This window comes from Drosophila mojavensis, unplaced genomic scaffold (genome assembly GCF_018153725.1).
Source record: "Drosophila mojavensis isolate 15081-1352.22 unplaced genomic scaffold, ASM1815372v1 contig_36, whole genome shotgun sequence".
Taxonomy (NCBI): Eukaryota; Metazoa; Arthropoda; class Insecta; order Diptera; family Drosophilidae; genus Drosophila; species Drosophila mojavensis.
This window is the reverse complement of record NW_025318858.1, coordinates 14451178-14465341: the sequence shown is the minus strand read 5'-3', so window position 1 is coordinate 14465341 and position 14164 is coordinate 14451178. Positions and strand designations below refer to the sequence as shown.

Here is a 14164-nt window from a genome sequence, read left to right as displayed (position 1 = left end):
GTGGGGGTCTGTCGTGCAGTGCAGTAAAGTGAAGTGAAGTATGTAGAAAAATTAAATGATCGATCGTTCAGCTAAACATTAATGACAGAGAAAATATTTGGAGGAAAAACACTTAGAAATTCTTAGAGGGAAAACTTGGAAGAAACACGTAGAAGGAAACAATTATTGGAAATATTTAGAGGAAATACATATAAGAAATAATTAAAGGAAATAAGAAATAAGAGGAAATACTTAGAAAAAAAACACAAAAAACTTAGAAGAAAAGCAATCTTGGAGGACCTAGAGGAAACACTTAAAATATATAATTTAGATGGATCATAGGAAACAATTACTGGAAAAACTGAGAGGAAATACATAGAGGATGAGGAAACACTTACAGCAAAAACTTTGGAAATATCAAATCAAGTAAATAAAAGGTCAGCACATAGGTCCATAACTGTGTTTACATATTGTGTCAAATTATGTTTGATGTTATTATAAGCAAAAAAACAAGGTTGTTACTCTTCATGTTTCCTAGCTCGCTATTCCAATTCAACTTATTTCGGCATTCAACAGGTGGCAATCACGGGTAAGCAATTTTAAAATGCAGGTGAAGCAATAGTTCGCCAATCAGTTGCTCGATGCCTGCAAATATATGCCTTTTGCTGATACTCTGAGAAAAAAGGCAGAGTCAAAAACATTTACTGCGACTCACCAGATAGTTGTCTATATTCCACATGCAGGATATAGTATCCAGTTAAAAAACTCTTTTGTTGTCTTTAAGTCTAGTGTTATACATTTATTTTACACGGTTTATCTAGAAAATGTATAATTATTATATTGTGTATTTGCTTAGATAATATGCATAATTAAAGACAAGTCGAGCTTTAATATAATTTCATCTATTGTATACAATCGCAATCGTATCTAAATACATTTCAAGATCGATAATGTTAAGATTTCATTAATATTATTAATATAAAGAGGAAAATAAGTAAACTGAACTAAAATTCACACAGTCCTTTCAACCTGGCACACACAGTTTAATGCCAAAAATTCAATTTAAAGATCACATTACTAGCTAATATTTTATATATAGGATATATTTATATATGCTAAATCAACTAAAATCTAGAAGCTAAATATCATTTATTTTGTTGATTGCTAATAACTATATGAATTTAGTCACGAATTATAACTTGGCCATAATTGGCGTAATTTGGAGCGACTGATGTTGCGTTTGTTTTTGTTTTTGTCAGTATGCTAAGCCGTCTTATCAACTACGTGAAACAATTCAACTAATGGGAGGCGAGAGTCCAGGGTCGGCTAATGATGAGTGCTTGTGCCTATAAATTGTAGATATATGTATATGGTAGATGTTGCTAGATGTATTGCTGAAGTCTTGGGGGCAGTGTAGCATGTGCTCATTGAACGACAGCCGAGCGCTTATCACGATTCTTGCCACGCGTTATGGAACGTGCCTTGAAAGCGGCAGCATTCACCAGATGCTGCAAGAGACAAAGAATTTATATTATAGCAAACCAGAGCAAATCCGATTTCATTTTAGACTTACGCGCTCGAGCTTGGACTGCTTGACTTTGGCGTTGCCATTGATGCCCACATTGTTGGGTCGTGGGCCCAGTTGGAAAATATCGCGTATGAATTCGTTCTCCTGCAGATGGGAGGTCATGCCGGGGCCCATAACGGCGCACAGGGCTGAGTACTGATGATGTATGGACCAGGCATCCAAGGTGAGAGAATCATGTCCGAAGCGAATGCTGATCTCAGGCGAAATATCCTCCTGTAGAATAACAAATTGAAATTTTTAGTAAGCGTCGAGAGAATTTTCAGTTGAGAAATTTTTAGGTCTTAGAAAAATTCCCCCTAAAATTACTAAACCTTGTTTTACTTTTTCTTAGGGAACACTAAATTCCAAAATCAGAAAAAAAATTTTAAAAACTTTGAAAATTGAAAAAAAAAATAATAATTCTTTTATCAGGCCTTCAAGATGATGATCTCGACATATCAGCATGACTATGTGCCACCAAATTCAAAGCGGTACGAGTTTATGAGCCACCTCAAGGCCAACGATGGTCTGGGTGGGGGAAAGATTGTGGAATGTGAATGCATAGCGGAGGACAAGATTAAGGCACATCCGGATGCAGTCAAGAATTGTGCGGGTGTCGAGTGGACGGGGATAGCGCCAATGGGGCGGTTGATCAATCCACGTTTGATACCCACGGAATTGCCGCAGGATCAAATCGATCAGATGGCAATGTCGCCGGAATCCGATTGCCTGAAACTGCAGCCGAATCGGTTCCTGAAAATCTTACGCAATGTCTACCCAGATTTGTACGAGCGCCTGAAGTTGATGCCCAAGGGAGAATTGGGACGCAGACTGGAAACGAATCGCATGTACACGACCTATCAGATCGACTACTGCGACGTCAAGGAGTATCCCGAGGGCATCTACGAGAGCTTGAAGCCCAACGACGAGGCATCCAAGATCAAATCTGACAAGCTAATGGCGGATAAGGCGCCGTGCTCTGAGTTCCGTTCGGATGTGATGAAACAGTTAGAGCGCGAAAACGCCACCGGCTATGAAGTGAAGGCCGACGAATGTGAACAGGCGTACAAGCCATTCCAGGCAACATTCTCGGACTCTGCGCAGTTCGTCAACTCCGGCAATAACTCGCATTGGAAGACGGCGTCCAGCACGTTCAGCAAGTCGCCCAACTTCTCAGAATATATGGACTCGATCAGTCGCAACGGCTGCATCATAATGCGCAACAAGCTGCACGATCACTCCAAATGCTTGGCGAACCATTGCAGGCACGAGATTCGGTTCAACTGCACCGACATGAAGCCTTAAGCCTTGTTGTGTGTTGCGTTTCGTTGTTCCCAAGCTATCTCTACACTGTATCCTGTCATTTATGCAAATCCCCAGTGTCCAAATAAACTGAAAACAAAAAAAAAACAACTAAGTGATATTATCATTACCTCCAGATAGCGCAGCACATCACGGAAGGTGGCACGCTGTGCCTTGCGATCGCGCTTGGCGCGATATTTGTGCGAATCGGTGGCCAGCTGCTTGACAGCGTCACACAGGTCGCCGATGTCCTCCTCCAGGAAGTTCTCATCATGGGCACGACCGGACTCCAGAATCAATGCGATGGTCTCGCCAGCGGCCATGCGTACATCCAAATGTGGAGATTGCAATAGACCCAAGAACTTTTTGATAGACCTGCAACGGGCAATCGATTAGTCGCTGCTCCTTAACCATCAATTCTTCACAATAGCTTACGGAAATTTGTGTTGTCCAGAAGTCATCAGGGAAACGAAATCGCCCGAGGGCACGAGAGTCAGCAGCAAACCCCAGGCGGACAAAGCCTCAGCATGAAGAGTTCCTGCCTCGGCAGTGACAGAGATGGGTGACTTGTCGTCGCCGCGCAAATAGCTGCCGGCAAAGATGGTCTCGAAGAACTGCATCAGCTGGACTAGTGCACCGATATCCTCGCAGTCCAGAAAGTTGAGCAAACCAAGGGCGGCACAGCACTTGGCGCGAGCATCATAGTTAACCGATTTATCCTGCACGGTGGTCAGAAGGAACTGGTTCATTGTCTTCGACAAGCCCTCCTCGCCACCCAGTTGCAGCACTAGGAGTGGGGCCAAACGTGCGCCCCACACTTGCTCCTGACCCTTGCCGCGGCGCACGCTCTTCTCCACAAAGTCCATGAGTGTCATTTTGCGATCCTCTACGAAGTCGGGCATATAACGATGCATCAGCAGCTCGCAGATGGCCTGCAAGGCCTGAATGCGGGTCTGGGCCGATTTCTCGGTAGCCTGTTCCAAAGCCTTTTCGAATTTCTCCTCGAAGCGCTCATTGGCCAGATCTTCGGCAGCCTCTGAAGAGGCGGCCTCCGAGACATGCGAATAAACGCTCACATTGTCAAAGGACTCGTCCTCTGAGTTCGAGTCGTTGATGCGGCCTAAAAATAAATAAATGAGGGAGAAAACAGGCGAATGGTTATATCTGCTAGTTGGACATAAATTTTAATTAATAACATAAATTTTGTCTTCGCCGCGCAAACTATAAAAAAACTGGACTGTTTGAATGGCATTGCTGTTAGCTGTTAATGTTCTTTTACATAACAAAATTTAAAGCTATACTACCTACATATGTTAAAGTTTGAAGCAAAACTGTTAAGTGACACGGCATTCGCTGTTAAACTTGTCTATTGCTGCTCAAACTGTTCACGTATTTATTGCTTGTGAAATGAGTCAACCTAAAATACACACCCACACATACAAACATATATATGTGTGTGGATGTGCACACAAATTTCAACGATAATTTTCCGCCTGGTAGCGATAATTTTAGGCATGTGCATGTATGCATGTGTTATAAATAGAGTTGTATCTATACAAATGTATATTATACGCGTAATTCGCACAACAAAAGTAATTGAATGTCCATTGGTATTTCTTAGTTGTTTTTAGGGCACTCGTGTGACCTTCATATGAAAATGTTGTGCAACAAGTTTTAGCATTCGTTGTTGCTCAACTTTCTATGAGCACATATATACATACATTTAAACTGTTTTCATTTACCAGCTGCCTATTGAATGGGGACAAGGTAGTTTCCGGTATTGAGTTTTCATTGACTCGCAGGTATTGTCGCAGGTATACACACAAACATATATATACCTATACTTATGTTTATACATATGTTGACAGCATTGTTGCTTGTCTTGTAATCTCAGCAACAACTGAAAACAGCTTTTTCCAAAACTTTGATTTGAAAGTTGTTTAGTTAGTTGGGCTGATAGAGCTCTGCTTTGAGAGCCTGATACATTTAAGAATTTGCGAACATCTATTAAATTAGACCATTTGGTTATTATTTAGTTTAAAAGCATAGTTTTAAGAAAATTAAATACCTTTTAAGATTATTTCATATTTATATTAAATAACATTTTTGAATACTATATTGATGTGTTTGCATGCATGCATTACAAGCAGAATTTCTAATGAGTTATTCAGGCAAATGTGTAGACTGCACATATACATATATTAACATGTGTATAAGACTTTGTGTTTCTTTGTCTATTTCTTGATAAGCTGGCATTTAACGTTCACACTTAAATTGTGTGAGCATACCCTGACATTGTCACATAGCGTAAGGCATATTAAACATTATGGAAATGCAAACAAAATTTAAAAATACAAAGATGATATATAGGTATGTTTAAATAGTCGTAAACCTCTTCTACCTTACCAGAACTCTACACAATATGTGATAAGAAACAACTCTACACATTTGCTCTTTTCAAAATTCCCCCCGTTGGGTATTTCAATAGAGCAATATCTGTCAACAGTTAATTCTTTTTTTTTTTATTTGGTTATTCACCAGCTGAGCGCGTGCAAAGCTTTTTTGCATTTGCCAGCACAGCAACAATATATATTTATTTCGTTGATTGCCAAACAGGTTGGAGACGAAAGCTTTTGAAGCCAACGAAATGTATGTATATTTCATGCTATTCAAACATGGCATGTGCACATGAGTAATGCCAGCCAGCCCCCAGAAAGTTGTGTACGAAAGGTCAACATACAAATTTTCTATTGGTAGCACCTGTAAAAAGTTTCTTAAGCTCACAATAAATTTCCCACCCTATCCCAAGTATGACCCATGACAAGTCATTTGCTTTGTCTTTCAGTGACTCACCTTTGCCTGCTGCTTTCTTATTGCGTCGTGACATATTGATGCTTTTGTTGTTGCTGTTGCGTTGTTCGCTAGAACCACGAATTTTGTGTTTGGGTTGGCTTTCGCTCTTCTTGACTACGATCGTTGTTGTTATTGTTGTTGCACGCACACAAACACAAGCACAATAGCCGTTCGACAATGTCCTTTTGAACGCGCGAGCGATTGAATGAGAGAGAGTCTACACAAAAAGTCTACACACACGAGTTTGGCGGCAACTATTGGCGGTTTTTGCACGTGCTTCTTGCTTTTATTGATTTTCTATGAGTTGGGCGTTCAGGAATTTAGGTTAGAATTTTTGTTTGTGATTGGATGAGGCGAGAGTTCTTTTTTTATTTGCTTTGCTTCAATTGCAAGATTCTTAATCAAGATGCAGCTATGCAAAAGCTTTTATGTTTCCAATATTGTCTTTGTTGCTGCGCTTGCTGTTGCTGTTTGTTGCACAACACGCGTTTGGAAATGTTGAGAACTTTTACTGAACTGAATGATGTTGACTTGAACGCGCGTTTTATATTTATACACTTGTGCTGCTGCTGTTGGTGCTTCTGATTATAAAAATGTTGGTCGTTGCTGTGTGATGACACAAATTTCATGTTTAATTGAAATTGAATTTTCTTTAGCGATTTCCTTGGCCTTGAGACTGCTACTGTGTCTGTGACGTCGACAGCGCCGCCTTTTCCGAGGGTGTTAATCGAGAGTTGTGAAATTGTTTGCTTCACAGTTTGTAGCTTCGTTTGCTATTGACTGTTGTTTTCAATATGCACGCAGGCACAGCTTTTTGTTTGATTAGTGTAGCTTTTGGAAAAAGCTCTACGTTGTCGATGAGTTGTTAAAATAATGCAAATAATTAAGCACTTTTCGTATTGCTGAAGTTGACGAAATTATAATGACACATTCGGATCAGTGTTGAGAACTGATTGAAGCTGGATATCGAAATTTATTTATCGAATTTATCGGATTGCACAACCTTGCAATTAGTGCACCTGCGCACACTGTGGCGAAAAGTATATCCCAGTCATCAAACTTAAGCGGAATGTTGCAAAATAAAATTTTTGATGTCTGCAATATTTTGTCTTGACTTTATTTTGATAGTATCGTAACTAAAAATAATTGTGTTTAAAATAAAGCCTGTACACGAAATCAGGGTTGATATTTGTGAGTATCGAATCAGCTGTTTGACAAATAGGGCGCCAACTGTAAATACAATTAAATTGTAAATAAACAATCAAGTGCACATATTTTTTTTTTTTAATTATTATTAACAAAGTCAAATTTAATAAACATCAAAAATAATTCTTTATTATTTATATTGTTCACTGTTTGAGCCTAAGGTTATGCATAGGCAATGTGCGCAACAAAGCCAAGGGAATGTCCAATTATTTTTCATATTTTCTCATAGTTGTTCTTTATTTAACAGAAATCAATAATACTTAATTTACGAAAAAAAGCAAAAGAGTTTAATCAAATTTGGTTTTACTTTTGTGGCCAATTTATTTGTTGAAATTACGTTTTATTCTATGTTAATCAATTACTGATCAATAAATAGACCATCTACATATATTTGATAGACATGGCAAACGTATTCTTTAACATACTCTTCAAATTACGATCAACTTTCAGTCATTGGTTTTCAAAAACGTAGTTCAATTGAATCTATTGCAGGAGCACCCAGTATTTGGAATCGATATCGACAAATACCATTTTAATAAGTATCGCAGCCCTCAATAGATATCGATATGTGGGACCACATACACAATCATTGGCCATAGTATGTTTATTTTTATTGCAAAACGCATTTAAAACAAGTAGCAAACTGTCGGTTGCTGCTTTATTGTTCGCATAAACAAATCACACTTCATGCTGATAAGTAGTTCATTATCGGAGATGCTCGTTTGCTACAAACAAGCAAAATAACAATCAACGAAGACAGCAATAATAAATATACTGCATTGAACTTCGACTCGAAGAGAACACGAACTTTGTCACTTTAACACACACACGCACATACGTATGCATTCGAAAGCGTCAGTCGCTGATGTGGATGTGAATCAATAACCAAATTCCAGCAACAACAACAAAAACAACGACGACGACACCAATCTGATAGATATTTACAGCGTCAGTTTTGGGTGTCTGCACTTGCACAAGTTAATTAGGTAATTTGTAAGCTGCTTGCAACAGCATCAGCGCCATTCACCAGCGTGTCTAGAAAATGTTCAAAATACAAACAAAAATAGCTCGCTGATTGGCGAAGCGATTATCGCTGAACCTTAACCAACAATAACTGTATCTAATCTATAGTTTATGGGTGGCTCAATTACAATTTCTCTATTGCAGCAATTTCAGTTGAGAGCTAACCATGGCCAGCATTGAGGAACGTTTCCAGGCCGCCGTTAATGTGATCAAAGGACTACCCAAGAATGGACCCTATCAGCCCAGCATGAGCATGATGCTCAAGTTCTATGGCCTGTTCAAGCAGGCATCGGAGGGCGATTGTTCACCCAAGAAGCCGGCCTTCTGGGATGTGGTGGGCCGCGCCAAATGGGATGCCTGGAATAGCAATCGGCACTTGACCAAGGAGCAGGCGATGCAGCGCTATGTGGAGAGTCTGCAGGAGATAATTGAGACGATGTCATTTACCGAGAATGTGCAGAACTTTGTTGGCAGCCTCGACGGCCTGACCAACATCAACCTGGATGAACTGGATCTGGTGTCGCCCGGCATGCGTGAGCTAGCCGAATCGCATCCCAATTCGCCATTCCATTCGCGCACAAACAGTCCGCAGCATGGCAACAGTGCAAATGGCACTGAAGTTGCAGCTGGGAGCACGCCCCCAACTGCTGCGTCCACCGAGACCTTAACTAATGGCCACACAACGCCACTTACCAATGGCTTTACGAGCATGAAGGCAAGCAATGGCTACTCGCCGCTTGATTCGAGCAACAATAACAACTACACAAACAACAGCAGCGTGGCCATTGTGGAGCCATCCGACGATGAGTACGACGATCCCTATGAAACGATGCTGCCCCAAGAGCTAACCCAAGCCATTACTCACAACACGGATCTGCTGCGTCAAATCCAGAGCACAGTGGCGAGCATGAACAGCGACATGGCTGCAGTGCAGCAGCGCGTGAACAGCATGGAGCAAACGTTGCTGGAGCTGCGCAATGCCCAGAAAGTGCAAGCGAAGAGCGGACGTCAGCAGCAGCAGCAGCCGGCCTGGTGGCCATTCAAGGATATATCGCCAGTGTGGTTTGCAATGTTGGTGCTGTGGCCGTTCGTGGTGCGACGGTTGGCGCGAATGGTGGAGAGCAAACGCCGCTGACGGCGCATTAAACTAGCTAAATTGGTATGGTAGTTAAATTGTAAGTACCAAAAATTATTACCTAGAGGTCTGCAAAGAGAAACACACTCCAGCGAGTTGAATTACATTGAATAGGAAGCCGAAAAGGTACACTCGAAGAACTCAACTGAATGAAACGAATTGATTGAGTGAGTACGCGGCATAATATAAACAGTTCCGTCAAACGAAGTCAACATTCACTCCGTAATACGAAGATAGAAAGTGCTCTCGGTATTGCCAAATTCATCTTTCGTTTAGTAACTTGCACTTATTTAACTGACCGACCGAACTTGCTCTCAAACTCATACCCACTCAATTCATTGTATGGCACTCACAACACATTCAATCCAATTCGCATGCATTAAATTTTACGTATGCTGAGAGCGTAGCCATGCAGACCTCATATCAAATATTTATACATTTACTCAACTTATTTAATAATTATATCGTTTCGCTTGCCTTGCAGATACTCACGGTTATGGGCACGAGCTTTGTGTGGCTTGATTTTATTCTCGAATGCTTTGCACATCCTGTACAGAGTTGGCCTTGTATTTAGTTTCTTAAGATTTAACCAGTTGCAATATGTATATTTTATATATTATTATATGTGTTAGTCGCATGTAAGCTTATGTGTGGCACATTCCCATTCCACCCACCCACATCCAAACGCCAAGATCCCATCAATATTTTGTGTTAGTTTGTAAGCCAAATGTTTTCTTTTGTACATTTTGCCCAGGCTGGGCGCGCTTTTGCCTTGGCCCATAGCGTTGCCTCTTCGTTTTTTGTGCAGAGACTGCGGCAAATGGTTGTAAAATAATTCAAGCAAACAATTTTATTTGTTGTTAATTATAATTTTTGTAATAAAATCATGTAAAATGCTGATTATCACAATTCATAACTGTTCTTTGTGGGGAATGAGACGTTAGATCTGTGGCTGGGCCGTAATACGCAAATAGCTCTTGCCGGACGGCACTTCGATGGTCTCAATGCCCTTGGGGAACAGCTTGGGGACATCCACAGCCTGCACAGAGGGCAGCACCATGCACTGGCCGCCCTGCTTCCAATCGGCGGGCGTGGCCACGCTCTTTGTCTGAGTCAACTGCAGCGAATCGACAACGCGCAGAATTTCACTGCGAATTAAAATAGATCAATCAAAGTTTACATTTTATATTCCAATTGAAGCCCACTCGAAATTGCGACCCGTTGTAGCTGGATACAGAATAGAGAGACGGAGCTTCTTCTTGTTGTCAATGACGAAGACTGCGCGGCAGGTGAGCGGTATGCCCTCTGCACTGAGCTCATCCTTGTCCAGCATATTCAGCTTTACGGCTAATTCACGCTTATTATCCGCGATAATGGGATAATTAAAGCTGGACAACTCTACGCACAAATAAAAACAATTAATGTTTTGCAGCTAATCAAATTCAACCTCAACTCACTGGCATAACTCTTAATGTCCTCAATCCAGGCATTATGCGATTCTGCTGTGTCACATGACAGTGCAATTGGCTTAACGCCGCGCTTCAGAAACTCCGGCATTAGCTGAGCCACGCGGGCCAGCTCCGTGGTGCAAACGGGCGTAAAATCCGCCGGGTGCGAGAAGAGTATGGCCCAGCTATCGGCCATCCAGTCATAGAAATCGATTCTGCCCACATTCGTCTGAGCTTCGAAATTGGGAAACTGGTCGCCAATATTTAGTGCTTTGTTAGACATTTTAAGAAATCGACAAGTAACTAAAACGAACGAAAAGAGCTTATTAAAAACTTAACTGCAGCTGTCAAACTCTCGATAGACAGGCTATCAAATTAAATAGTCAAGTAAACGCGCTTTTAGGCTATCGATAGGTTGTTCGTCTAGCTATCGTATCTATCATTGGAAGTCTAATCAACAAGTAAAAGTGAACAAACAATTTTCAACAACAAACAACAATATAAATACACATACCCAACACAATAAGCAACATTTCGATCTATCAAATTAAATAATTCAAGCTATCGATAGCACTGGTCGCATCTCTTGCGATTGGTAGTTATCGTGTCTATCATTGGAAGGCTTATCAACAGGGCAACAAAAATAAACACATTTTCTTTATAGTACACACAAGAAATAATCTGCAATCATACCGAGCACGTCAAGCAACATTCCTGATCTTAGCATCAGCGGCAGCCAAATGAATCCTCCACCTCCGCCACCGCCTTCAGCTCCAAGCGCCTCAGAGCCGTTTCGAATAACAACAAATGCACCGCAAATGCTCGATGCAAACTTAACCCCCGGACGACGAAAGCTTCAGAAGTGGCTGGGCCGTGTCCTGCGCATCGTTATAACGGATGGGCGAGTTTTGGTTGGCTTCTTCAATTGCACAGATCGTGATGCAAACATTGTGCTGTCCATGTGCGCCGAGTACTTGGTGGAGGGACAAGAGCCTCGGCTGCTGGGCAACGTGATGGTGGCCAAGAAGCATATCGTTTCTCTGAACATCGATGAGCCGCGGACATCGACAATTCTTTAAGCCATTCATACAAATTCTGTAAGCATGCAATATTACCAAATGCAATACATGCAATACTCCTACAGTGCGCCCAAAAAGTTATCCTACAGTGTAGTTGCTCCGCTGAACGCACTTCAAAAGTCGCAGATAGGTCAGATCAAAAACAAAGGCAAAACCAATTGTTGGATATACAAAAAAATTTAAATTTTCTATATATAAACAGTCGAAAGGGCAATGTTTTTAATAAAAGATATACACAAAAAATTAATTATTTAGCAAAATATTTAATATGTGTAAATATTTACATATATATTTCTTGCAATATAATAATATTTATGTATATATATATATAAATATAATAGTACATATCTACATATTTAATTGAACCACTGTTTTGTTTGCTTGCCCCGGTGAATTGCAAAACATTGCGTTGCCAACTGCTATTTTCTCAACCGAATGAGCTCAATAAACTATTTCATATTTGTATTTAATAAATCAAATAAAATAAGAACACTTCTAAATATAGCCAATATTTTGATATATTGGCATCAAAACATTTATTTTAATGTACATGCATATACAGAGATTCAAACTGTTTACATATGTATATTTAGTTGAAAATCAGCTGCGGTTGTGGTATTTTTATTCGCTTTGTCATTTTTTAGTACATTTCGTGCGCTCCGCCTTTAACAAAGCAACAACTAAATTGTTGGAAAAAGCATTAATAATGTCAACACAGCAGTAGAGCAATTAATTGCTAAAAATCAACACTCAATTGAACACCAATCAGCGATGGATTTCACGACCTTCGTTAAGCCTTCAAATGGTGGTGCCACCGAAAGCGACGACACAAGCAAATTGCAATTTTGGAAGCATGTGAAATACATTGAGAATCATGGAAAGCAGGAGGACGACTACGAGTACTGCATGACCGAGTTCCTGCGTATGTCAGGCATCTTTTGGGGCGTCACAGCGTTGGACATAATGGGCCAGCTGGATCGACTCGATCGCAAGTCCATTATTGAGTTCGTCAAGCGCTGCCAGTGCCCGGTCAGCGGCGGCTTTGCGCCCTGCGAGGGTCACGATCCGCATATGCTGTATACGCTGTCCGCCATCCAGGTGCTGGCCATCTACGATGCTCTGGACGTCATCGATTGTGATGCCGTGGTGCGTTTCGTGGTCGGTCTGCAGCAGCCCGACGGCAGCTTCTTTGGCGATAAGTGGGGCGAGGTGGACAACAGGTTTAGCTTCTGTGCGGTGGCCACGTTGACACTGCTCAAGCGCATGGAGCAGACCATCGATGTGGAGAAGGCGGTTAAGTTTGTTATGTCGTGCTGCAACCAAACAGATGGAGGCTTCGGCTCCAAGCCAGGCGCTGAGTCACATGCGGGTGAGTCATAGCATATTTATCAATGATCAGTCATTATCCGTAATTCCTTGCAGGTCTCATCTATTGCTGTGTGGGCTTTCTCTCCCTCACCCATCGGCTGCATCTGCTGGACGTCGACAAGCTGGGCTGGTGGCTCTGCGAGCGGCAGCTGCCCTCGGGTGGACTTAATGGTCGCCCCGAAAAGCTGCCCGATGTCTGCTACTCCTGGTGGGTGCTCTCATCGCTGACGATTATGGGTCGCTTGCATTGGATTAGCTCCGAGAAACTGCAGCAGTTTATCCTCTCGTGCCAGGACACGGAGACGGGCGGCTTCTCGGATCGTACGGGCAACATGCCCGACATATTCCACACGCTCTTTGGCATTGGCGGCCTCTCCCTGCTGGGCCACCCCGGCCTGAAGGCCATCAATCCGACGCTCTGTATGCCGCAGTACATCATCGACAGGCTGGGCATTCAGCCGCAAGTGCTGAATCAGGCGTGAAATGCAGCAAACCTGATGATACTAAGACAAAAGCTATAGCCAATGTTAAATGATTAATTTATAGAACAGATACCTTAAAGAGCCCAAAAACAAATCGTACGATTCTAGTAAACAATGTCAAAAGTTCATTTCTATATTAGCTACACTTTACTTCTTTCAACAATTAGCGCTTGTTATGCATTTATATCTCAATTTATATATATATGTTCTATTGTTTTTTGATAAGCAAGCCGTGCTAACATCTTTTTATATTTGTAATGTAATAGAGTAAAAAGTTAATAAAAGACACTATTATTATTATAGCATGCAATTAGAGATCGAGAAGAATTTAAATACTTACGGTATGCAAAAAGAGAAATTGTAAAAAAGTTTTTAAAATTTACAGATGTAAAAAAGCTGCCTCAAATTTATTTCCTTATTTCTATCGCAGCAAGAGAACCTCCAAATTTATTTATGAAAAGAATTTACAATTTTGTAACCAAGAAAAATTTCTTAAAATTGATTTTTCAAATTAACAAATTAAAGTTTTATTTTATTACAGCTAGAGAAAATTAAAAAATTCAGATTTAAAACAAAAATGTTTTGATTATTTTAGTTATCAATTTTAAAAATTTATATTTTATTGCATTTATTCATTTACCAATTTTATACATTTTTATTTTATTGCAGAATGTGGAATCTTAAAATTTGTAAGTAGAGATCGAAGAGATTATATAAATCCG

The 14164-nt window shown here is 40.8% G+C and overlaps 6 protein-coding genes across 6 annotated transcripts; 4 read left to right on the top strand and 2 right to left on the bottom strand.

Annotated features, from left to right (window-relative positions):
- Positions 1–865: 865 nt before the first annotated feature.
- LOC6576792 (interferon-related developmental regulator 2) lies at positions 866–6648 on the bottom strand. Its single transcript, XM_002002742.4, has 5 exons — positions 5702–6648; positions 3284–3968; positions 2980–3223; positions 1553–1780; positions 866–1487 (listed from the first exon to the last, which is right to left on the bottom strand). Exons 1-5 carry the CDS (start codon positions 5733–5735, stop codon positions 1404–1406), a joined length of 1275 nt encoding a protein of 424 aa, XP_002002778.1. The 5' UTR covers positions 5736–6648; the 3' UTR covers positions 866–1403.
- LOC6576793 lies at positions 1871–2959 on the top strand. Its single transcript, XM_002002743.4, has one exon. It carries the CDS (start codon positions 1988–1990, stop codon positions 2849–2851), a length of 864 nt encoding a protein of 287 aa, XP_002002779.1. The 5' UTR covers positions 1871–1987; the 3' UTR covers positions 2852–2959.
- An 818-nt stretch (positions 6649–7466) lies between the features above and the next one.
- LOC6576791 (acyl-CoA-binding domain-containing protein 5) lies at positions 7467–9974 on the top strand. The gene is made up of 3 exons (XM_002002741.4): positions 7467–7893; positions 8075–9105; positions 9550–9974. Exon 2 carries the CDS (start codon positions 8097–8099, stop codon positions 9063–9065), a length of 969 nt encoding a protein of 322 aa, XP_002002777.1. The 5' UTR covers positions 7467–7893; positions 8075–8096; the 3' UTR covers positions 9066–9105; positions 9550–9974.
- Positions 9901–10896, bottom strand: LOC6576790 (peroxiredoxin-6). The gene is made up of 3 exons (XM_002002740.4): positions 10523–10896; positions 10271–10463; positions 9901–10213 (listed from the first exon to the last, which is right to left on the bottom strand). The coding sequence occupies exons 1-3, from the start codon at positions 10794–10796 to the stop codon at positions 10006–10008; spliced, it is 675 nt and encodes a 224-aa protein (XP_002002776.1). The 5' UTR covers positions 10797–10896; the 3' UTR covers positions 9901–10005.
- A 107-nt stretch (positions 10897–11003) lies between these two features.
- On the top strand, positions 11004–11659 carry LOC6576789 (N-alpha-acetyltransferase 38-B, NatC auxiliary subunit). Its single transcript, XM_002002739.4, has one exon. It carries the CDS (start codon positions 11254–11256, stop codon positions 11590–11592), a length of 339 nt encoding a protein of 112 aa, XP_002002775.1. The 5' UTR covers positions 11004–11253; the 3' UTR covers positions 11593–11659.
- A 563-nt stretch (positions 11660–12222) lies between these two features.
- Positions 12223–13757, top strand: LOC6576788 (geranylgeranyl transferase type-2 subunit beta). Its single transcript, XM_002002738.4, has 2 exons — positions 12223–12961; positions 13015–13757. Exons 1-2 carry the CDS (start codon positions 12364–12366, stop codon positions 13440–13442), a joined length of 1026 nt encoding a protein of 341 aa, XP_002002774.1. The 5' UTR covers positions 12223–12363; the 3' UTR covers positions 13443–13757.
- The last annotated feature ends 407 nt before the right edge of the window (positions 13758–14164 follow it).

Bases quoted from the DNA above. Each gene is read 5' to 3' on its own strand.
- LOC6576793 (XM_002002743.4), top strand. From the start codon at position 1,988: ATGATGATCTCGACATATCAGCATGACTATGTGCCACCAAATTCAAAG.
- LOC6576792 (XM_002002742.4), bottom strand. From the start codon at position 5,735: ATGTCACGACGCAATAAGAAAGCAGCAGGCAAAG. The intron at 3,969-5,701 runs GTGAGTCACTGA...ATTTATTTTTAG, and splicing joins TAAGAAAGCAGCAGGCAAAG to GCCGCATCAACGACTCGAAC. The intron at 3,224-3,283 runs GTAAGCTATTGT...TGCCCGTTGCAG, and splicing joins TCTGGACAACACAAATTTCC to GTCTATCAAAAAGTTCTTGG.
- LOC6576791 (XM_002002741.4), top strand. From the start codon at position 8,097: ATGGCCAGCATTGAGGAACGTTTCCAGGCCGCCGTTAATGTGATCAAA.
- LOC6576790 (XM_002002740.4), bottom strand. From the start codon at position 10,796: ATGTCTAACAAAGCACTAAATATTGGCGACCAGTTTCCCAATTTCGAA. The intron at 10,464-10,522 runs GTGAGTTGAGGT...ATTTGTGCGTAG, and splicing joins GGACATTAAGAGTTATGCCA to AGTTGTCCAGCTTTAATTAT. The intron at 10,214-10,270 runs GTGGGCTTCAAT...TTTAATTCGCAG, and splicing joins ACAACGGGTCGCAATTTCGA to TGAAATTCTGCGCGTTGTCG.
- LOC6576789 (XM_002002739.4), top strand. From the start codon at position 11,254: ATGAATCCTCCACCTCCGCCACCGCCTTCAGCTCCAAGCGCCTCAGAG.
- LOC6576788 (XM_002002738.4), top strand. From the start codon at position 12,364: ATGGATTTCACGACCTTCGTTAAGCCTTCAAATGGTGGTGCCACCGAA. The intron at 12,962-13,014 runs GTGAGTCATAGC...AATTCCTTGCAG, and splicing joins AGGCGCTGAGTCACATGCGG to GTCTCATCTATTGCTGTGTG.